Source organism: Poromitra crassiceps (genome assembly GCF_964638095.1).
Source record: "Poromitra crassiceps genome assembly, chromosome: 1".
In the NCBI taxonomy this organism is placed as follows: Eukaryota; Metazoa; Chordata; class Actinopteri; order Beryciformes; family Melamphaidae; genus Poromitra; species Poromitra crassiceps.
Genome location: NC_139623.1, coordinates 115,306,229 through 115,331,228, shown reverse-complemented (window position 1 = coordinate 115,331,228; position 25,000 = coordinate 115,306,229). Strand labels below are relative to the sequence as shown.

The 25,000-nt window shown below is 45.2% G+C and overlaps 1 protein-coding gene across 1 annotated transcript in view; it reads left to right on the top strand.

Moving 5' to 3' along the window:
• Window positions 1-25,000, top strand: part of bbs9 (Bardet-Biedl syndrome 9) — a gene marked incomplete at both ends in the record, with an annotated part of 588,136 nt that overhangs the window by 355,520 nt on the left and 207,616 nt on the right. The window contains one exon of the mRNA XM_083636722.1: window positions 23,320-23,575. Within this exon, the coding sequence (XP_083492848.1) occupies window positions 23,320-23,575 (256 nt within the window). The remainder of the gene's footprint in view (window positions 1-23,319; window positions 23,576-25,000) is intronic.

Here is a 25,000-nt window from a genome sequence, read left to right as displayed (position 1 = left end):
TAGCTTCTGCCAAGGTTTTTTTTTGAGGATTCTGGCTCATCTTTCAAGAGCCGAGGATTCGTTTCTGTTAGGATTTTGTGAACACACAATATCTCAAAAGAACTAATAGAATGTGTGCTTTCTCTGTCTAAAAGAGTTAGTTTGTAGAGTTAGTAGTTATGTAAGCATTAGCAGTTGAATACAGCATGGTTTCAGCGTCAGAAAATTTATTCTGAGATAAACGGCTTTTTGTGAAATTCGATAGAACAGTCACTTTAACCATTCATTTTTGGCATCAGTAAGACGTCAGACATCTAAACAATAGTTTTGAACAGTAATTTCCTCCATAACAGCAGGAAACCCCTCTCTGCTTCAAACTCCTCCCTCCGTGGGCGTTCTCCTCCGCCCTCCTTGGCTCTGCAGCGGGTCTGTCACAAACGAGTTGCTGCTGCCTGGCTGCTGCCTGGCAGTCTGGATGGGGCTCGCTGGATGGGGCTCGCTCGTTTCTTGGCATTTCGGTTGAGAGCTCTGATGAAGCTCTTGCGATTCTGCGCTTATTTATGCTGCGTGTTCCAAAGTGTGCACCCAGTCTATTCTTGGAACCCCCCACCGTTGCCACCGCTGTGCGTCAGTGCGAAAGCGAAAGCGTTTTCGCCATCCATTTTACAGTATGAGAACGGCTTCCTCACGCTTTTCCCTGCAGTTTTGGCTCGCCTCTTTCTACTCTGGAGAGACATGTCGCCACTCAGTGGGTCGGTAAAATAGATTATACACATTCAATACCTCCAATATTTGTATAAAAGACGTAAAAGGGTTGGATCCACGTCCCACCGTCCAAAAAAAAAAAAAAAATTTTAAGCCGAGATATCTCGTCTTTGGCAGTCAACCGTTGGATTCTGTAAGCCGAGATATCTCGTCAATGGCAGTGAACGTGTTAATAGAGTGCCGCTGGAATGGGCCTTTTTTACAGCAGCCACTTTGTGTATAAAAGGGAGGGTAAACACAGGTGCAACCAAAATATTAATGAGGGTCCCAGCACTGGAACACCTAAATGGATTTGGAAGTTGGAAACCCTCATTAAAGTTTTGGTTTCAACTGTGTTTATCATGCCTTTTAGACACGGCATGGCACGGTTGCTCAGTGGTTAGGACTGTTGCCTCACAGCAAGAAGGTCCCGGGTTCAAACCCCGGTACGTCCCAGGTCCTTTCTGCGTGGAGTTTGCATGTTCTCCCCGTGTTTGTGTGGGTTTTCTCCAGGTGCTCCGGTTTCCTCCCACCATCGAAGACATGTATGTTAGGGTTAATACTCCTGTCAGTGCCCCTGAACAAGGCACTGGCAAAAAGAACTGGAGTTGGTCCCCGGGCGCTGCACTGTGGCTGCCCACTGCTCCTAGTTCTAGGAAGGTTCCTAGTAGAGGATGGGTCAAATGCAGAGGATGAATTTCCTCATGGGGATAAATAAAGGATAACTTAACTTAAAATGGCTGCGGTGTATTGTCAGAAACATATCATAGGCAGCGCGAGGGCATCACGCATGGGGCAAAAGCACATAAACAGTTTGACTTGCACTGTATGATAATAAGAAAGGCCATATCTGGCCATGAAATAAAATATAAAATTATGATGCATAATATGCTCAAAATTATTATAATTATCGCTGGTATGGCCAAATTGAGATAGCGCAAATTTTCCATTCCTTCTTCACAAAGAAGCAATGCTCACCTCTATTCGGTCAAGGCAGCCGTACAGGTCTCCATGCACTGCACATTCCACAACAAAACAACATCGCCAGCTCAGATTTTTTATTTGTTTTGTTTTCTCCAGATAGTCCCGTGTTAAAACACGCTTTCTCAAACTTGGCCCAGTTGTCGTTGTGGCATTGTGGCCGCTGGTAGATGTGTTCCATAACACACAGTCAGAATGCAGGCTATTTTGTTCCACACTGAATGTCTGTTACACACTGTTAATGAGTTAATTGTAGCAATATCCAAGTTCATATTCTCGGTTTGTTGTAGCGTACGAATTGGGGGCTATAACAGACACCAAAGCGGCTGGATCAGGTGAGCTGGCGCTGCGCAATTATGCACAGGGGGAGACCACGGCTTCAATGCGCAGATATATCATCAAAGTTGCCAATGCATTTCTGCACTCCTCCAGTTTTCCCATGACATTATTCAGGTGTTTGTTGTTTTTCTTCCGTGGCATTCTAAGAGAAGTTCAGTCATCAACTAAGCCTTATTTCCCTATTGAGCTGCGAGCATAGACCTAATTGGCGCCTGGCCAATCCCAGCGCTTGACTGCTGCATAGGCGGGCACCAGGGTAGGACATTTTTAACTTAATCTTTTTTAACCAGGGCTTTTTTTGCCCCTGCGAAAAATGTTTCGGGGGCATTTTTGATCAATTCCGGTAATTCCGATAACTACCTTGCCGTAGTTCTTGTAGTTCTATGTTGCATGACAGACCAATATTAAATAACTTGTATCCAATCTTATTTATTTTATCTCTAAAAGTAATGAAAAATACTAGACAGCTTTCATTGAAACAAGCTGAAACAAGATAAAACATTTGTTAGGCCTATATCCTTATTTCTCTACTCTTTCCGTTACATGAGCATAACAGGGGTCACCACAGTAGGCATCAAGAGTTTTTAAGGGCTCACGAGCCAAAAGGTTGAGAACCACTGGTTTAGTTAGTAGACGAATATGACCAAATTAAAATTAGGGATGCACCGATTGCAAAATTTTGGGTCGATACCAATTTGTTGTTGTTGTTGTTGTTGTTGTTGTTGTTACTTATTGCCCCTTTTGTGACAAGGAAACACAAAAAATCTTCATTATAAACAAATAAGCCTAACTGATATCGTCTTTCAGCCCTTCACACTATCTTTGGTTGAGCACAAATGCAATCAAATTTAATTATGAAACAAAATACCTTTAATATAAAAAATTTCCACATGCCAAAGATTCTTGTTTGAAAAATAACTTCCAAAGCCTTGTTAGCTGCTATACAACTACCTACTCAACGTTGAATGTCTCAGATTACCAACAGCGCTTAGCAATGGTGGGTTTTTATTTTGAAAATCCTGACCGGAGGTGTTGTCCTATAGTGCTTGGTTTTCTCTTTTTACGAAATATAGTTTTCACACAGCGTTTTATTTTGCCTCCGCCGGCGATAGCCAGGCCGGAGGCATTATGGATCCGGGTTGTCCGTCCGTGCATCCGTACGTACATCCGTACGTACGTATGTCCGTCCGTCCGATGTTCGTTAACGCAATATCTGAGGAACACCTTCACGGAATTTCATCAAATTTGCTTCAAACAACGACTTAGACTCAAGGATGATGTGATTCGATTTTGGTGGTCAAATGTCAAGGTCACTGTGACCTATCGAACGCCATTTTCAAGCTTATTAACGCGATATCTCAGGAATGCCTTGACGGAATTTCTTCCAATTTGGCTCAAACGTCGACTTGGGCGCAACGATGAACGGATTACATTTTGATGATCAAAGGTCAAGGTCACTGTGACCTCTCCAACGCCATTTTCAAGCTTGGTAACGCCATATCTCAGGAATGCCTTGATGGAATTTCATCAAATTTGCCTCAAACATTAACTTGGCCTCAAGGATAAACTGATTAGACTTTGATGGTTAAAGGTCAAAGTTCAAGGTAACTGTGACCTCACACACCCAATTTCCAAGCTCTGTAACGCAACATCTCAGGAGCGCCTTGACATAATTTCTTCCAATTTGCCTCAAATGGCTATTTGGACTCAATAATGAACTAATGGTGGAGGCATTGAAGGCATGAATCCACGTTGCGGTCGTTCTAGTTTTTAAAGTAACGGCCGGAGGTGTTGTTTAGTTGTCGTCACTTGTTTGACGCTGCAGCATGAGCGAGCCAAACACAGAATTAACGAAGAAGAAACTGTCTATGTCTTCCTCCATCACGGACCAACTCCTGTTCTGTGTTTATTGACGTGCGTGGATTGTGTTGCTGATATGGAAATGGGCAATTTAACGCGCACATTCACCATTACCCCGTCATGGAAACCTATGCTGGATTGATTGACAAATGCCAGCGGCCGCGGTGTGAAAACAGCACAGAGGGGAAGAGCGTGGTTGGGTTTTAACGTCTGTCGACCCCCCGTCGACCCCCCCCCCCCATAAAACTGTAACTCATATCTAATTTAATGCCTGGTTAACTGGGACTGTAAATTCATGTAAATCCACTGCTTATTTAACGCCTATTTAACTTAGTCTGTAAATCTCATGTAAATTCAATGTAAATTCATATTTATTATCCACAGAACACTTCACCACTCATGTAATACATATTGTATATATTTACTCGATTTGATTGCAACTTTGTGATTGTCTTAAGTTATCTTCCTACTTCTTATCTCTGTATATTGATGTGACCGCTACGCTGCATACAGACGCTAAGACAAATTCCTCGTATGTAACTTGCATACTGTGGCAATAAAAGTGATTCTGATTCTGATTCTGATTCTGTCTGTGTTCGCCCTGTCTCTGTCGGGGGGGAGGCATACAGAGTGCCCGCGTGATTGTAGCTACTACTGGTGCGAGGACACGCTTTGCAAACAGTAATTTTAACATACAGAAAGTTAACTCATTATTTTACAAAGGCAAAAAAAGCCCCCGTCATCCCAATTTCAAGGGCAATTTCAGATTTTGCCCCCGCTAATGTCCGACCCTGGCGGGCACAGGGCGTGGTTTTGCCGGAACCGCGGTGGGTTCCATAATAACGCGTCAATGAGTCCTAAAACCCGGAAATGCATTAGCATGGGTTCCCTTGTCTCAAAGTCAATGGGTTTTTTGAATGGGTTTTTGATTAGATGCCTGGAATAACAAACGTTTAAGATACTTAGATTGTTGTTGTAGAGCCCGACCAATATATCTCTCCGATATTGGCCTATCACAGATATATCATATCGGCGTATGTTGTCCGATATCGCTGATATTTGTTTTAAAGTCAAAAATAATTTTTCTTTCTTGTTCCTACCATACCTGCCAACACTCCCGATTTACATGGGAGGCTCGCAATTTTTAACACTTTCTCCCGCTGTGCTCCCAATTGTTAATTTCTCATGCTAATCTCCCGATTTGTAGGATATGTGTCGTGGTACCTGGCACGCCAACCCAGAGGCGGTGAGGAGTGACCGCAGTCAATGGGCTTCCCAAGACGAAGAGATGCGCTGCCAAATTTCAGTCCACTTGATCCGAGACCATTCTGTTACTAACCGCTAGCCACATCAGCAAATACCATGCATTTTGCAAGTTATATCGGGCCGACTTTAGCGTAGAACACGGTGGGGAAATAAGGTAAAGAGGTAGCTGGCACTACTTTCCAAACATGGACCACACAACCTCTTTTCCTTCCAAAAAGACAGATTATGTGGCAAATGATCTAAACTTCCAAAAAAGTGGTGTAAAGGCACAATGGATGGTTTTATAGGGGTCAATTTTGAGAAAATTGGACATTGTCCAGTAGGTCGCTGCTGGTGCTGGGAAGCAGCTTGGCATAGTGTGAGATTCCTCGTTCTCACTCGTAAAACCTGGGTTGTAGGACAACCCCAACGTTTTCAACGAGCATGATTTGTGACATCACAAATACTGGACCCAATCCCTGTCCAGCATTCAGCAGTCCCTTGTTTGTATACTGTGATTGGCTAGTTATGTTCTAGATAACCCTGATTGGTTGCTTTGGAATTTTTAAAGGATGGCTTTACCGATTTTCAACCAGATTTGTATCCTTACAATGTCAGTAGTATGAGTAGATGGGCAGCCTTTACCTCCCCTCAGTAAACCCTCTTGGCTGTACTCCCTTATCATTCACATTTTTAGTACACCGCTCTGACGCGTTTTACGTCACGACCGCGTCAGAGCGGTGTACCACACATGCGGAAGAGCTGTAGTTTAAAACTACAATTATTTTGTGTGTGTGCTGCCTCTAGGGGGCCTCCACGCGCCTCTACAGCTCCAAAATCAAAACACTCCATCAGCCATCTTTTCTGCACCGCATCGGTCTGGAGCTAACTAGCTCACCATGGCTCAACCATGGCTGAAGGAAATATTTCTGGTGAAATTGAAGAGTTTGATATGGATGAAGACGATTTCCAAAGTGTGCTAATAAACTCTGACATTCACGGCTACTTAACGCCATATGAGCCAGACTACAGTGCAGAGGAATTGCACCGTATGGAAGGAGAGGCAGTTGAACAGGCCGCCGGAGATGAACCAGAGGCCGACCCCGAGGCTCGCCGTGCGGGGACAAATTCTGCATCGTGCCGCTGCTGATGGATCGCTCTGCTACAGCGAGAGGCTGTATTTCTTCTTGAAGAAGTCACTGTGTAAGGTGTGTAAGGTTGCATCAAAGTTTTGGACCATAGATCGTTGGGTTTTAGAGACTCATTTTACACGAAATTACAATAAAAAAGTTGAACCAAAGATGTATCTGTTATTGACATTATCGCTATTATAACGTACTAAGCATATAGTGGGCAATTGCAGAATTAGGGCCAGATATTAGCTACTGTGAAACAACAATGTATAGCCACCCCATTATGTCACTTTTTCATGTCATTCCCTGAAGCATACTTTATTTTTACTCCTACAGCAGCGTTTATCTTGGGTGAGTGTGGCACTGTGGCATGCTGGAAGGTCTTGTGGATCTCCTTCAGGTGGACTGGTCTTCGGTCTCTTGTCCGGCAGCTGCAGATGTCATCATCGACGTCATCACCATCATCAAAGTCTTTATCCACGTTATCGATGATTATTTATGAAAAATCTCATTGTGTAAATATTTTGTGAAAGCACCAATAGTTAGAGAAGGAAACCTCTCTTTGTATTTTATTTTGGTTGGTGTTTTAATAAAAGTACTTGTGATATCTCACATGTGGCTTTGATTTACCATTGCAAATGTAGCCCAATTTGTAGAAAATGCAGATGTGAACATGGTCTAATGACAAATATGGAATATCACCCAAGGAAATACCACAGTTTAATGCCAACAGATAAACCATACATATTTGTTGTAATTGTAAACACAAAAAAGGGAGCAGAGACAAGGGAGCAGAGACATGTACATGGACAATGTACAACTTTTATTCAAAGACAGGATTGAAAAATATAGTTCACTTGCATTCACCTCAGACAAGACTGGACACTACACTGTATGTTAAAGTCTGAAATGTACCTAGAATTGCTAGAAGAATTGACATTTCAGCTTGTCACCTGATGTCAGTAACAGTAAGGATTTTGAAAGTTTTGATGAATCAATCCAAGTTAACGTTAATCACAGAATGCCTGTTATAGTAACCTATGATTTATTTATGCATTAAATTATTTAGCTTATGAAATTAATTAGCTTATGAATCTTACAGTAATACTAAAAATAAACATCTAGGTAGCGTAGCTAGCTAAACAACTAGGAGTGCATTAACGTTAATATTTATATTATCGTTAGGTCAAACACACCTTAACGTTATGAGTGTGGCCGTTTGTCCATGATCAAGTCTAGCATTTCGGTATATTCAGTGTGTGTGAAAAGGATACTGTTATGCTAGCATTATTAGCACAGATGGCTATGTAAAATGCTATTTACAGTCCATGGTCAGACGTTAGCAGTGACCACCGACAACGTCATTCACTCACCGGAAAAAGCGGAAACCACACTTCTTTGAGGTACGGTTAATACAACCAACTGCAACGCAAGAAGGCATATTTACTGTGCAATATTGACTAAAAGCCACAACACCACAAATGCGACCACCAGGTCAGACAATTAGCCTAACGTTAGCATAGACACTGCAAACAGCCCCCTTGAAACAGGCTGAGCCAGTCTCGTTCTGGAGGGAACCCTCAGTTGAATTCACGTTGGATTATGATATCAAGCCTTGATCTATTTTTATTTTACTCCTTAGCAGTGTGGTTCGTACACGTATAGTCCTCCTCTTTGAAATGGCGACTGCAAACACCCAGATCCAAACGAGCTGTAATGTAGCCGTTCTGCTAGGTATGCTAATGCTAGGTATCCAGAGTAGCCAAGCCAAATGCCTTCTTCTTCTTATTCTTTGAGTTTTATGGCGGTTGGCAAACATATATATGTGCATTACCGCCACCTACTGGAGTTTGATATCAGCACGGTACCGTACATACAGGGGGAGCAGGCTATTTCCTGGCTTGTGCTAACATGAGTATCGACTTGCCCGCAGCCAACGCAAGCCAAAACACGACCAAACATGCCACAATAACGTCCCCTAATTCATCCAGAATCCTTCCTGGGCATCTCGAGGCTGATCTGACCGATAATATTGTCCAGGTTGCCGTTTTCAAGTGACTTTTATGAGTTAACGTTACAAAGCAACGAACAGCTCTGCTGTTGCCAGGCAACTGCTTGTGCGCGTGCGAGTATGGTGCCCGCGCGTCAGCTCGTTCACACGCTGCCTGCTGTTACACTAACGGCCACCGGCGTCAGTAATAGTGAGTATTGACTGGCCTTAGTATTGGGCCTTTAAATGTCCTTGTTAGTCTGTATCATATTTAGTCAACCTCATCCTGTTTTTATTTAGTCAAGTTTTAGTCGACTAAAAGTTTGAGCATTTTAGTCTCAGCTTAGTCAAATAAAACCGTAAGTATTTTAGTCTAGTTTTAGTCAACGAAAACTGTTCACATTTTAGTCTAGTTTTAGTCAATGAAAACTGTTGAATCTGCTGAGGCGCTTGTACTAGTAATTGTAATTCGAAGCAGTGTTGGCAACTCTTTCCCAGGGAAAGTAGCTAATGGTGACTCTGCCCACCCGGGCCAGTGTCGGCGTGCAGCGGTAGCAACAACAATTACAGTCCCTGCTCAGCCCGCAGCTGAGGGGAGAATGGAGGGAGCCTGGCTGTGCGGAAAGCACTCAGACTTCTCTGGATATAATGTAGACAAGCAAGTAGCTGTACATTTTGGGAACACAATGCCTCATACACATATAGATAAGACCCTTAGCTAAGACTGGGTGGGTTCTGTTGTAACTACTGTAAATGTTTTTAAGACAGCTACATGTCAGCTACATCTATGATGCTGCAGCACAGGAACCTGAACTGCTCCATTGAAGGGGGGAAACAGTCTATAATTAGTGTTAATTTTGTCGTCTATTTTAAAATTTTGTCGTAGTCTTAGTCCTGTGTCAAATGTCCTTGTTAGTTTTTATCATATTTAGTCAACCCCATCCTCTTTTTGTTTAGTCAAGTTTTAGTCGACTAAAAGTTTGAGTATTTTAGTCTCGTCTTAGTCAATAAAACTAAAAGTCTGAACATTTTAGTCTAGTCTTAGTCTTGGGGAAAAAGGTAGTCGACTAACATTTTTCGTCATAGTTTTCATCGACGAAATTAACACTACCAGCCAGCCCGCCAGCCGAGCTGCAAGCAGATCTGTGTAAAAAGCTGTAACACTGAAACGTGACTATGGAGCTATAAAATAGATTTTTGGACACCCGACCCAGCGAAAACCACATGGGATAGTTTCATGTCCTGATTAAGAAGCAACCCAATTGCCAGAATAAAATGTAAAAAACCAGATTATGTAGCTACAATATCAACTCAATCAATTTGAATAGGCTATACTATCCTATATAGGCTAGCCTATAATGTTATAATCATGTTTTCCAGTGACTCCTGAGCAAACCAGTCAACTAATAAAATAGTATAATTTAAATGTTAGTAATTTATAAAAAAAATAATTTTAATGAATTTCTGGTAATATGCAATATGATGACAAAATTGTGTATCTATGAGAATCTGCAGACTTCAATCAATCTGTTTGAACCAGAAATACCTTTATTATCACAGTTGGGCAAAATGATGAAGTAATGAGTGGTGTCCCATTTCCTAGGTGATTGTTTTCAATCCCTACCCCTTGTGGCTCAGTTTTGAAGGGCAAGGGCCAAAGTGAGGGACACTCAAAAACAAGGGGTAGGGGTAACAATAAGAATTGGGATTGGGCCTTAGTCTCATTTCTATAGTGAGTAAGGTGTTAAACAACATGATCATCGAGTTGGTTGAAAAACAAACTCTTTATTTTAAGTTATATTTTGGAAATGAACTTCATTAGTCAACCAGAGTTTACTATAGAAGTGAATGGGGACAACATCATGCGCCCTGCATCTAATGTATTGGGTACCTGTGATCATCATTGTAGGGGGATACTCTCACACACACACACACACACACACACACACACACACACACACACACACACACACACAGAGAGAGAGTATTATAGGCTGTTATGGTAACATTTTTAGGTTTAGAGTAGGGATGGGCATTTCTAGCAAAAACACTATTCGAAATTCGCTGGCCAAATTCGAATTTAATTCGAAATTCGAAAATAAAAATAAAAATGTAAAAAAAAATTAAAATGTAATTTTTTTTTTTTTTTTTTTTTTACATTTTTTTTTTTTTTACATTGACATTTTCGAAAATAAAAAACAGTTTTGACAATCATGAGTGGTTCATTAAATATTTAGTAGGCTCAGGTCTGAGTGCCAAAGGGGTGCCAAAGTCACCCCCTCTCCCTCTTCATGGGATTTCATCCGCCATTCATTTTTCCATAAACCTTGCTTAAAATGCTTATAAAAATTGTTTTACTTGCTCAAACCAAGCGATTTGACTATACTTAGAATCAGGGGAGACAATGCAACATTTCACTCAAAAATTTTTTTTTTTTTTTTTTTTCGAATTTCGAATTTCAATAATAAAAATCGACCTTGATAATAACAACGATTATTCGAAAATTCGAAATTCGATGCCCATCCCTAGTTTAGAGTGAGGGTAGGGGGAGCGGTTAGAAACTGAAAATCTCCAGAAACCACGCCATCCCTGTATAAACGTACGTTACCATTTTACAATTTCGGAGCTGAAATTGTAACATAGCAACGTTGGTCCAAAAACGTTGCTATTTTACCTTTTTTTTTTTGATTGGGTTGGGCAAAACAGTATTCTACTTTATTTGAAAATTCTGCAGGGAATATGGCTGCCTTGTACCCTGGCAGAATGTCTAGCCCATACACTAACTAATAACTTGGTCAATAAGTATCTAACATACAAAATAAAACAAACAGTAATGTCTTCATTTGATGTAGAATGCAGAGGACATGTAACTGGTTCGTTAAACTCGCATTCCAGGAATATTGTATTTACTGCGCTGCTCTAAAGATAATGTAACTGGCTCGTGCTTCAGAGAGCCTGTTCGTCCTGGAACCCACTCGCTTTGCGCCAGAACACACGATTTTGGGGTGGAACACGCTAGGATTGGTCAAGGCCAACGCCAGTGCCCAACTGTCAAATCAAAGCATTGACAAGAGATGCTATGGCCCGCCTCCCAATCCCCTTTTCTTTTCTTTTTCATGACAGTGTTCAGATATAGAGCACGTTATAATATAGCCACATTATAAACAACTAACTAACCAACGCTGATGGTATGGAAACGGTTTTGCCCGAAATGGTTAAAAGTTATATCAATTTGGTCATTCGGTGGCGTTTTACTGCCATGTAACATACGGTAACTAACCAGCTGCTAATATTAGCCACAGTATCCGACTACCCACAATGCATTGCGCTGTTAAAGGCAGGTTTGAACCCATATAGGGCACTTATGCTGCTGAAATGATAGGAGTTTGTAAAATTGTAACAGATTGGTCTCAAATGTGGAGATTTTGACCAGAATCCTTCACATACCACCACAAAAGCCATGTATATTGGTTAAAAGCTGAAAAAAGTGTTTTGGGGGTTAGTTACACTTTAAGTAGACAAATTCTATCCTACAGGTCATCCGTCACATTAGAATAGATTATATATTATCAACCTGCTGAAGTCCCAAAGTGCAAAGAACTTAAAGAATGTCAGAAATGCTGCGCTGCCAGTCAGAAGACAAGGCCAGGTCTTCTTCTTCTTCAGGAAAGTTGACTTTGTGATTGAGACATGAGATATTCCTCTGACAGAAGCTGTATACTCTGCATTCTTTACCCCCAGACAAATATGACATATTTAGAGTGAGAGGGTGAGAGAGAAAGTTGTATACTCTGCATTCTTTACCCCTAGACAAAGATGACATATTTAGAGTGAGAGGGTGAGAGAGAAAGCTGTATACTCTGCATTCTTTACCCCCATACAAAGATGACATATTTAGAGTGAGAGGGTGAGAGAGAAAGCTGTGTACTCTGCATTTTTTACTCCCAGACAAAGATGACATATTTAGAGTGAGAGGGTGAGGGTGAGAGGAGCACTCTGGTCGCCAGAGTAAAACGTTGGCATTGTACGTTTCTGCAATCCACAGAGATGTAGAATATGTTTCTGAACCAAAAATACATATCAACATTTATAGATAGATAGATGTATATCAACGTTATAGAGTCTGCTATTGAAAGAGAACACTGCAGGAATGAGTCCGGAAGTAGCATGGAAGGCAGAAGTCCTGGACATCCTGGATCTTACAGGGAAAAGTGAATGGGGTTTTAGAATGGGGATTTCACTTAAATGCATAAAATAAGGTCTGTTCTTTTCTGTTATTTTTTCAATTTTCAGAACAAAAGTGAAACAAACTCAGATATACACACACACACACACACACACACACACACACACACACACACACACACACACACACACACACACACACACACACACACACACAAAACAAAACAAAACAAATACAAACAACACATACCAACATTATAACATGGTGCTACCAGCTGTATAAGGTGCTTAAGTGCTTGTAAAAAAAAGTACTGTACATAAAATCCCATGTAAGAAGTCCATTAGAGAGTAGCTGGGCGAGTTACTCATTTCTGACCTCGTCAAAGTAGGCCAGGAATGGGTCCCAAATAGTTGAGAACTTCCCAAGTGAGTTGGACCTCATGTACCTGAGTCTCTCCATGCGCACAACCGAAACCATGTCCGTCAGCCACAACTGAAAAGATGGTGGAGAGTGGGACTAACCACTCCTTCAGAATGAGTCCCTTGGCGACAGTCGTCCCCGGGCGCTGTACACAAGAAACCTGCCCACTGCTCCTGGCCTGCCCCCCGGAGGAAGGACAAGAAACCTGCCCACTGCTCCTGGCCTGCCCCCCGGAGGAAGGACATGCCCGGATGGGATAAATGCAGAGACTGTGTTTCACCGGCCACCGTCAGCATGGGTGTGTGTGTGTGGCTGGCCACATGCATGTGTTGGGTGTGTTCGTGTGACAAATAAAGACGGGTTTGTCCAGTTCTCTTCTTCTTAAGACTGCTGCACAGCCGTAGGGAGGGGCAAAGAAGATTCAGAACAGCCGAAGATGGCAAGTTCCGCCTCTGGTTGAAGGGTTATTTATAGGCCTTAGAGTATTAGTAAAATATTTTAGCCCAGAATCCGGATAGTGAAGAGCAAAACCAAAAAGTGTGACAGTGTACCCTCTAACACCTGACACCTATCACATAAAAATAAGGTATGTGGTTAACAAAAGTTTATGGGAGCGGTAATTTGGGTTCAGCAGGATAATCTTCACAAACGTGAATCACTTTTATGACTTTTGAAACGAAGCTCAGGAGCTTCGCCACATAAACGTGCTAGAGCTGGAGGCAGTACGCTTGGCTCTACGCCACTTCCTGTACCAGATACGCGGTCACCACATTCTGATTCATTCTGACAACATGGCCACGGTTGCCTACTTGAACAAGCAGGGCGGTGTACGGTCGAGGGCCTTGAACCAGTTGGCGGCGGTGATACACCGATGGGTGCACACCCACCTGCTCTCCATGTCGGCGGCATACTTGCCGGGCCGGCTGAACTTCGGAGCGGATTTATTGTTGCGGGGCAACCCCCAGCAGACTGGCGGGTGCACCCCCAAGTAGTGGGGCAGATTTGGGCCAGATTCAGCCTTGCCTGCGTCAATCTCTTCGCATCGCGGGGCACAACGCATTGCCCGCTGTGGTTCTCTGTCCAAGAGGACGGACCCCCCTTGGGCCACGACACATTAGCGTACACCTGGCCCAGAGAGGACCTTTACGCATTTCCCCCTATTCCCCTGATCCAGAAAGTGCTGGACAGAGTGAGGGAGCAGGGCCTGCGACTTAACCTGGTGGTCCCAGTGTGGCCGAAGCAAATCTGGTTTGCAGACCTGGTCTTGCTCTCGCAGGGGGCGCCCTGGATGCTGCCGTATCGGGCGGATCTCCTGTCACAGGCGAGGGGCGAGATACTCCACCCCTCCCTTTGCAGGTGGAAGTTGGCGACTTGGTCCCTGAACGGGAGCGCCTGTTAGCTCAGGGCCTACCCATGAGTGTATACTATACAGAGCGCTAGGGCTATCTCAACGCGCTCTCAGTATGCCTACAAGTGACGAGCCTTCTAGTGCTGGTGCACGGGGCAGGACGTGGACCCGGTGTCTTGTGGCCTTCAGCCCATTCACTGTTTCCTGCAGAGCCTGTATGAGGCGGGTCAGTCCTCTCAGTCCCTCAAGGTCTATGTGGCCGCGATTCTGCCTGTGACATGGAGATCGAGGGGAAGTCGGGGGGCAGTCTCCTGCTGATCTCCCGTTTCATGAGGGGCGCTTGTAGGTTTCCTAAGTGGGACTTAGTCACGGTGTTGGAGGGTCTCTTTGGTCCCCCGTTCGAGCCCTTAGAAACTGTGGACTTAAAGTTCCTGTCATTGAAAACTGTGCTCCTGTTAGCCTTGTCTTCAGGTAAAAGGGTTGGCGACTTGGTTGCCCCCCTCCGTTCAGCTCAGAGGAGGAGCAGCATTTAAATGCGCTATGCCCGGTGTGGGCGATCCTGGCCTACGTAGGAAGGACGCGCACTTTGCGCACTTGTAACCAATTATTGGTGTGCTTTGGGCCGCAGGCCCTGGGTGGGCCACTGTCCAAGGAGCGCTTTTCGCGCTGGATAGTGGAGGCCATTGCTTTGGCATACTTTGCCGTGGGGAAGGTTCCCCCGGAGGGTATTAAGGCCCACTCTACGTGAGGTGTCGCGACTTCATGGGCATTATTGCGGTGTGTGTCAGTGGAGGACATATGTGCAGCTGTATCATGCGTCTACTCACCACACCTTTGTCAGGTTCTATAGCCTTGATGTGGCCAGCGCACCCTTTGTGCACACTGTGTTGTCAGCCGATAGGCGGTAGTGCCTTAGTCACTCGTCATGCCGTCGGGTTGCCATGTGCAAGAGCCATGTGCCCCGTTGCCAGCCTTAAGTCTCAGGGTCGCACATCATGCTTCCTTGCAGCAAGGTTGGTGTATATTGGCATAGTGTGAGAAGCCGAAGTTTGAAACAAAGTAAAACTAAGGGTTTTACGGTAAAGGTTTTACGAGTGAGAACGAGGATTCTCACACACCCAGCCTCGCTGACTCCGTTCGGAACAGCAGGATCGCTGGACGCTTAAGAGTGGCGCGGGTTGGTTATTGAGCCACGGGCTCGGAGCGGGTGGCCGCGTCAGCCAATGCCAAGACGCCTTCAGGCGTAATGGGTGGTTTTATAATGGTCAATTTCCTGAGAAATGGAAGTTTTTCCAGTTGGATCGCTGCGGAGTGCAGCTTGGCATAGTGTGAGAATCCTCACTCATAAAACCTGGGTTGTAGAACAACCCCTTAGTTTTCTGTCTGTGGTTAACAAAATTTATGGGAGCGTTAATTTGGGTTCAGCAGGATAATCTTCACAAACGTGAATCACTTTTATGACTTTTGAAACGTAAATGTATTTTTTTTACGCGATTTTTAGAAAACGCTTCAAAACAAACGACACCGTGTTATATTAATCACTGTATAACATGAACGCCACCAAATTTTGGTTACAGTCATAGCAACGGTGCCACCTTGCTCGCATGTTTACGTTAGCACACAATGCTAATCAAGCTAGCATTAGCTTACAAACATGAGCATCACTCAAACAGTCCAACATAGCAGAGCACCAAGTGCGCGATCAAATCCACCTCACTTATAAAGTTTAGAGTTTACCCAGATAATATGTATAATAGCAGTTTACCTTGTGCAGGTTTAGCAGCAGCTAGCAGGGTGGAGGCTCACACCACACCATGGTCTCTTGGCCAGGCCCCGGGCAAGACGGTGGTCAGCTGGCTGGACTGCTACTCGGCCATACCTTCGGGCTAAAAGTTATATATATTTTGTTTTTCTGGACCATTTCACCATTGCAACCAGCCTGCTAGCGAGCTAGCAACCAGAAGCGAACAACAAGATGGCAGTCAGTTCAAGTGAGACAAATTCGGACACTCCCAACAGCAGCCGCCCCCTCTCCCCGTACTTCCGTGTAGCAAAATCCAGTAAATCCAATCAAATATTACCGGGAAGCGGGAGATTTCAAGCCTCATTTTCTGGTATCAAAACCCAATGGGTGACGTCACACTCATTATGTCCATATATATACAGGCAATGGTGCTGACCTAGCAAGCTACCCTAAGCTAGAGATTGTGAGTTCCCAAACTCCACACACACCACACATATAAACACAAAGCTGCCCCTTGTTAGCTCAGTATAGTTGTACCTAAGATATTTGATAAAAAAAATCCAACCACAGATTTGGCAACTACATCAGGGGTTCCCAAACTTTTCAGACAATGTACCAAACCAAATTTCCCAGGGGACCACTTCCACTGCAAATCCAGGCCAATTATGTCGCTTGACATGCTGCGTATAGTAGGTGGGCGCAGGGCGTGTTCTGCCCAAAACTCCAGTGGGTTCCATAAAAACGCCCTATTGACTCCAGTAGAGTCAGGACCTGCCGCAAGTCTCCTAAGTGGGTGGAAACCTAGGTGGCACAGATACAGGAAGTTACTGGAAGTTGGGGTGTCTATATCAGGTCTCTGTCGCTACCGGGAATTGTACCCGGCTATCCATGGTAGGCGAGTGCTTTCACCACACTACCCAGACGTCTGCCATAATCCTAACCTTAACCAAGTTGTTTACTTGCCTAAACATAACCAACGTTTTCAAAGTTGTTTGATCTGTTTTTAATGTTGGAAAGGTGGTTTTCTAATTAACCGCTGTTTTGTTTCAAATTTACATTGAGCTCTCCCACTCAGTCACACTTTCTCTCTCTCTCTCTCCCTCTTGTTTTGCCTTTCTCCTCCCTGTCTATTTCCTGACTCTTGTCTCTCTCTGTCTCTCTCTCTTTCCATCTGTCAGTCAGGTCTTGAATAGAGTTGCTGACGCTGTCTGTCTGCCTGCTATTCTTGCATGACCCCCACATTCTCTCTCTCTCACTCTCTCTCTCTCACACACACACACACACACACACACACACTCTGGCGTTTACATTACCAGACTCCACTGTACAGCCATACTGCCTCACACTGACTTCCGGCCCTCTTAACACAAAGGCTTCTATATGACACCCGAACATGTGTATTTAAGTTGGTTCCACAGCAGAACTGCTGATGATGCTGTAAAGAACCTGTTTAAATGGGTGCTCTACAGCATGGTTCTGCATAGAATATTTATCGTGCTGTAATGAATATTTTTAGAATGCATGAAATGCTCCAAATTTTTAGTATTGATTTCCCCCCCCCAATGAGACTTACTGAGTTTTTTGTTCAAATCAGAGGGATCTTTGAGTTGTACTGGTTACATATAAACCAAATATAAGGAACCAAATAACCCTTCTTTTTCTGGGTGTACCCCCCTCCAGCCATCCATCTATCTCCATGTGGTTCAATAGCCACATATGGGGCAGCGGTAGCTCAGGAGGTAGAGCGGGTCATCATCGCTTTGGATAAAAGTGGTTGATGTTTCAATCAATGTTGAAGTGTCCTTGGGCAAGATACTAAACCCCAAATTGCTCCCGATGGATGTGCCAGCACGCTGCTTGGTAGCTTGCCACCATCGGGGTATGAACGTCTGTGTGAATGGGTGAATGGGTGAATGTACCATTTACCATAATCCAAAAGTGTAACACTTCCTCAATTAACTCACTTACAAATTAACATGCTTAAATACATTAGAAAATACCTATCAAACATAAATATATTTTATTATTAGGTAACTGAAATCTTTAGTTGACAAAATGACACTTTTGCATACTGGAAGGATGAACTTCAGTATGTATATAACTTTGTCTTTATTCTTTGCTGAATGGATATACAGCATTTTTGGAATGAAACTGAGCATTTCTCTTTACTCTCGGTTCCTTTCAAATCAAATCACAGGCTTCTTTGTACCATATCAGGGCTTGTGATAGTCAACGGGCAAGCATTTATAGTAATTGGTCATATTTAAAGTTGATTACACTCATACGTTGCACAGTTAAAGAAATATGGTCATAATTGTAACTGTTACAGTGCTAATCCAAACTGAATCCAGCCTTTCATATTTTTTTTCTCCTAAAGACATTTCTGGATTTAGTCAAGGGATGTGATTGTGTGGATGATTTTACCGCTGGAGACTGACTGTATGACATTGTACTCGCAGAGTCGTAATTCCGGCTTCTCAAATTACTTCCTCAGTCATGCTGAAGATGTCAAGACTGAGGGATTGCTGTCTGAACCTTTGACAGTCTCTTTGGGAGTCCCCCATGGATCTGTACTAGGCCCGGGGCCATTTTCTCCACCATCATCAAGTAATGTAGCAATCACAACTGGGATTTCCCCCTTGTCTAACTTAATTTTCCTGACAGTCTATAGATGTCTCCACAGACTCTGCTGTTTGAAGCCAATGAGACTTACAGCACTTAATGGCAATATTATGCGTTTAACCATATAATATATTTACAGGCATTTAACGGACGCTGTTGTTCAGCTACTTAGAATGAGTGCAGCAGTCATACAGACAGACTAATAACCAGCGGTACAATTTTATATCTTAGTCAAAAAATCTTATCCAGAGCAACATGCAATGAGTACAACAGTAGAATTGAAGCTTCAATTCCTACATCACCAATAGAGTAGCGCAGGAATGAGTCCGGAAGTAGCACTTCTCGTTCGTAGGAGGGAAGGCAACAGGATTTTAGTATGGGGATTTCTGTTAAATGCATGAAATAAGGTCTGTGGTTAACAAAAGTTTAGGAAACAGTGAAGTTTGTGTTCAGCAAGATAATCTTCACAAATGAGGATTTTATGACTTTTGAAACGTAAATGCATTTTTTAAATGCGATTTTCAAAAAACTCTTCAAAAGTCATAAAAGCGGTCCTCGTTTGTGAAGATTATCTTGCTAAACGCAAACTTCACTGTTAACTACAGACCTTATTTCATGCATGTAACCGAAATCCTTATACAAAAATCCCATTGCCTTTTCTCCTATGAACCAGCATGGCGATGATTTCTGGGTAAGCCTACAAAAAATGTAATCCCTGATTCCCCACAGTACTCTCTTGTACGGGTTCAGTGTCTTGGGGTGCGGTCACACCAAAAATGCAGCAGTCAGCTTTTCAACTATGGTTCACAGCAAAGAAAATGAGCTGTGGGTGTGATCACACCTATTCTCTAAGACATGTGGACAGGGCAGCAGTTAATGGACACTCACTGTTGCAGGGATCAACCCCATGACCCTTGGGTTACAGGACGGTCTCTAACCACCAGGGCCACCCTCTCACCCTCTCACCCACTCTAACACTTCATCTAAAATGTTGTCAACTCAAAACAACCTTGAGCAAAGCTGACCTTTCTGGAACCTTCGCCTGTCATCAGTCTTGTGTCAGAACAGACATACCAGGACGACGTCCATGATTGTTGTGGTTCTCAACCTTTTCAGCACTTGACCTCCCAAAACAAAGCGACCCTACTCATGACCCCGTGTTGCCGGCATAAACATGCAGAACATGCGGGACCTTTGACAACAGCAGTGGTTTTATTTTCCCTTTTTCAGGTGAAGCTTGGTTCTATCAGAAGAAGCTTAGACGCTGAAACGGGCATTTATCACAAGGCTTATGAACCAGAAATGCACATGTCATTTTTTGCATGTCCAAGTCAAGTCTCAAGTCTGTGAGGGGCAAGTCCAAGTCAAGTCTCAAGTCTTTGGTCACAAGTCCAAGTCTCAAGTCAAGTGTTCTATCATCTGCTGCATGCCATCCGGTCTGCTTAGAATACTCCATCAATCTTTATTTTTTTTTATCTGAACCACCAGTGGTTCACACCAGCGTCCAGAGGCAGCTACAGGTACGGGCAGGCTTTGGTGTGACACCAGTGAGAAGCAAGCCCATGATAGAGGTGATAGACAGATGGTTCATCCAATCACCTGCCAGGTATTTTTTGAAAGTGCCTGCCCTTTGAAATGGCTCCTGAGCGACTCGTGTGAAAGCAAACCATCTGCCAGCAACATTCTAGGTCCTGACCAAATGTCAGTATTTGACTGCAAGAAACATTAAATTAACTTTAGTAGTGAACCTTCATGAACACCAAATGTCTCCTGAAGCGGGACGTGACCCTAATATTTGTTAAAACCCACTTGTCTCTCTTGTTTCTGCATTATTGGGAACTTCATTTTACAATTGCTCCATCTGGCCTCGTTCCAAACCTGTTTCCCTCCACCTTTTCTTTGCTGCCTTTCTTCCATCTGGCCTCGTTCCAAACCTGTTTCCCTCCACCTTTTCTTTGCTGCCTTTCTTCTAGTTTAGTGGTGAATGTCTGGACTTTAAGTTTAGGAACATTTCATGTGGAATGTGTCTGTGACTGTGTGTATGTGCATGTGGAATGTGTCTGTGACTGTGTGTATGTGCATGTGGAATGTGGTTGACTGTGTGTATGTGCATGTGGAATGTGTATGTGACTGTGTGTATGTGTATGTGCATGTGGAATGTGTCTGTGACTGTGTGTATGTGCATGTGGAATGTGTCTGTGACTGTGTGCATGTGGAATGTGTCTATGTGACTGTGTGTATGTGCATGTGGAATGTGTCTGTGACTGTGTATGAGCATGTGGAATGTGTCTATGTGACTGTGTGTATGTGCATGTGGAATGTGTCTGTGACTGTGTATGTGCATGTGGAATGTGTCTATGTGACTGTGTGTATGTGCATGTGGAATGTGTCTGTGACTGTGTGTATGTGCATGTGGAATGTGTCTGTGACTGTGTATGTGCATGTGGAATGTGTCTATGTGACTGTGTGTATGTGCATGTGGAATGTGTCTGTGACTGTGTGTATGTGCATGTGGAATGTGTCTGTGACTGTGTGTATGTGCATGTGGAATGTGTCTGTGCCTCTGTGTATGTGCATGTGGAATGTGTCTGTGACTGTGTATGTGCATGTGGAATGTGTCTATGTGACTGTGTGTATGTGCATGTGGAATGTGTCTGTGACTGTGTGTATGTGCATGTGGAATGTGTCTGTGACTGTGTATGTGCATGTGGAATGTGTCTGTGACTGTGTATGTGCATGTGGAATGTTTTCTGTGACTGTGTATGTGCATGCAGGTTTCCTGAGAAACCTGCTGCTATGTTTCTCACAAGCATCTGATAACCTGCGGAGGCATTGTGGTGAGGATATAGCACCCAGCTCCCCTTTCCTCCTCGCCCTCTCCTCCTCTCCCTCTCATCCTCTCCCTCTGCTCCTCCTCATCTGCTCCTCTTGTCCTCTCCTCCTCTCCCTCTCCTCCTCTCCCTCTGCTCCTCCTCTCCTTCTCCCCTCCTCTCCCTCTCATCCTCTCCCTCTGCTCCTCCTCCTTTCCCTCTCCTCCTCCCTCTCCCCCTCTCCTCTCCTTTCCCTCTCCTCTCCCTCTCCTCCCCTCTCCTCTCCTCCTCTCCCTTTCCTCCTCTCCCGCTGTCCTCTCCCTCTCCTTCTTTTGTACACCAGTCTATTGGTCTGCTCAATCAGAACAGGTTAACTTCTTGAACTGCTTGCCTTCTGTAATTCTGTGGATTAGTTCTGGATGTCTTGTCTTTGTCTGTTGTGTCTTTCATTTGTAACTTTCATGTCTTCATGTTTTTCATGTGTAACTCTTGAACGGAGAATGCCATTGGATGCAAAACAAATTTCAGCCTGCTGACAATAAAGTTGTATCGTATCGTATCGTATCGTCCTCCCCCTCTTCCCCTCTCATATTCTCCTCCTCTCCCTCTTGTCCTCTCCTTCTCTCCTCCTCTCCCTCTCCTCTTCTCCCTCTGCTCTTCCTCGTTTCCCTCTCCTCCTCCTTCCTCTCTCCTCCTCTCCCTCTCCTCATCCCCCTCTCCCCTTCTCCTCCTCTCCCTCTTATCCTCCCCTTCTCCTCCTCCTGTCTCACTTTCTCTCATTTTCCCCTCCACTATCTTCTCTTCCCTCCCGTCTTATCTCTCTGCTTGTCCTTCACCCCGTCTGTTTTTTTTGTGGCTGCCTCTTCTCTAATGTCTGCCTCCCTCTCTGTCATCATCTCATCTCCTTGACCTTGGATCTCTCTCTCTCTCTCTCTCTCTCTTCCTCTCTCTTCCTTTCTTGCCCACTCTTATTCTGTCTCTGTCTCTCTGTCATCATCGTTACAGGGCTGATTACCTGTCATTAAGGCTCATTAGGGGCCTATCAGCATGGCGGCAGGCATGGGGGGGTGCTGGTAGGGTTGCTACCTGTCATCAGCCCCCTTCTCTCTCTTCCACCCCCACCCCTCCCCCTAGTCCCAACCATCCTGTGGCAGAGGGATGGGTTATGGGTTCAGGGGGTTTGAGTGTGTGTGTGTGTGTGTGTGTGTGTGTGTGTGTGTGTGTGTGTGTGTGTGTCCAGATATCTCTATTCTCAGAGAGAAGAGAGAGAAAGACAACAGGCATGCTTCTCATCTCTTCATTGCTCTTTATTGTGTGTGCGTCTCTGTGTGAGAGAGTCAGAGAGAGAGTGTGCATGTGTGTGTGTGAGAGAGGGAGAGAGAGAGCGTGTGTGTGTGAGAGAGAGGGAGAGAGCCTGTGTGTGTGTGTGTGTGTGTGTGTGTGCCTCTCCTTTAATTAAACGTTTTGACCATGTTTCATTGATTTCTATTGATATTTATTTCATTGTTTTCTTGGAATAAATGTCAGGGACATCATTCAAGCATGCAATTAAATGTCAGCATTGTGCATTACATCTCTCCGCTCCTTTTCTCCTCCTCCCTCCCTTCTCACCGTATTTTATCCAAATAAATGTCAACCAGATGAAACCATCAAATCCAAAAGTCAACATGTCCACATTATCGTGTCTCCGTAGTGTAGAGGTAAAAACACTAATCTACCACCGGCAGACCTTCCTACAGACACAATTGTCTGCGGGTGGGAAGCCAATGGGGTATGAGTCCTGCTCTATGCACTAGTGCATCCTCTGGTCGGTCGGGGCGCCTCCTCGCTGTCAGGTGAAAAGAAAGCGGGGAGAAAATTTGTTTTTGATTAAAAAAACATATGTGCATTATCATGACTCCCTGTCCTCTCTCCTCAGGGTTGGGAGGAGAGCTGCGATGCCTCGGTCTCCCACCTCCTGCGGACCTGCCTGTCGCGGAGCCCCAAGGACCAGGCCACATCGCTGGCCCAGACGGGGGGCCCGGAGCTGGGCCTGCCCCGCGACACTGCCCGCCTCAAGAAGCACATCTCCCTGCTGTGTGAGCGCCTGGCCAAGGGAGGCCGCCTCTGCCTGGCCTCTGAGACCAACGCCCAGCTACAGCTGCCCGCACAGCTACACAGTCTGGTCACCCCAGGTGAGGAGGGGCAGGGAGGGCACACAGCTGTCTGGTCACCCCAGGTGAGGAGGGGCAGGGAGGGCACACAGCTGTCTGGTCACCCCAGGTGAGGAGGCGCAGGCCACACAGCTGTCTGGTTGTCCCAGGTGAGGAGAGGCAGGCCACACAGCTGTCTGGTCACCCCAGGTGAGAAGGGGCACACACAGCTGTCTGGTCACCCCAGGTGAGGAGAGGCAGGCCACACAGTTGTCTGGTCACCCCAGGTGAGGAGAGGCAGGCCACACAGTTGTCTGGTCACCCCAGGTGAGAAGGGGCACACACAGCTGTCTGGTCACCCCAGGTGAGAAGGGGCAGGCCACACAGCTGTCTGGTCACCCCAGGTGAGAAGGGGCACACACAGTTGTCTGGTCACCCCAGGTGAGAAGGGGCAGGCCACACAGCTGTCTGGTCACCCCAGGTGAGGAGAGGCAGGCCACACAGTTGTCTGGTCACCCCAGGTGAGAAGGGGCAGGCCACACAGTTGTCTGGTCACCCCAGGTGAGAAGGGGCAGGCCACACAGTTGTCTGGTCACCCCAGGTGAGAAGGGGCAGGCCACACAGTTGTCTGGTCACCCCAGGTGAGAAGGGGCAGGCCACACAGCTGTCTGGTCACCCCAGGTGAGGAGAGGCAGGCCACACAGTTGTCTGGTCACCCCAGGTGAGGAGAGGCAGGCCACACAGCTGTCTGGTCACCCCAGGTGAGAAGGGGCAGGCCACACAGTTGTCTGGTCACCCCAGGTGAGGAGAGGCACACACAGTTGTCTGGTCACCCCAGGTGAGGAGAGGCAGGCCACACAGTTGTCTGGTCACCCCAGGTGAGAAGGGGCACACACAGTTGTCTGGTCACCCCAGGTGAGAAGGGGCAGGCCACACAGTTGTCTGGTCACCCCAGGTGAGGAGAGGCAGGCCACACAGTTGTCTGGTCACCCCAGGTGAGAAGGGGCACACACAGTTGTCTGGTCACCCCAGGTGAGAAGGGGCAGGCCACACAGTTGTCTGGTCACCCCAGGTGAGGAGAGGCAGGCCACACAGTTGTCTGGTCACCCCAGGTGAGAAGGGGCACACACAGTTGTCTGGTCACCCCAGGTGAGAAGGGGCAGGCCACACAGTTGTCTGGTCACCCCAGGTGAGAAGGGGCAGGCCACACAGTTGTCTGGTCACCCCAGGTGAGAAGGGGCAGGCCACACAGTTGTCTGGTCACCCCAGGTGAGGAGAGGCAGGCCACACAGTTGTCTGGTCACCCCAGGTGAGGAGAGGCAGGCCACACAGTTGTCTGGTCACCCCAGGTGAAGAGGGGCTGGCCACACATGCATTTTAGAGCCGCAATGATTCATCCATTAGTCGATTGATGTAAAATTAATCAACAAATATTTTTGATATAATCGACTTATCGTTTTGAGTATT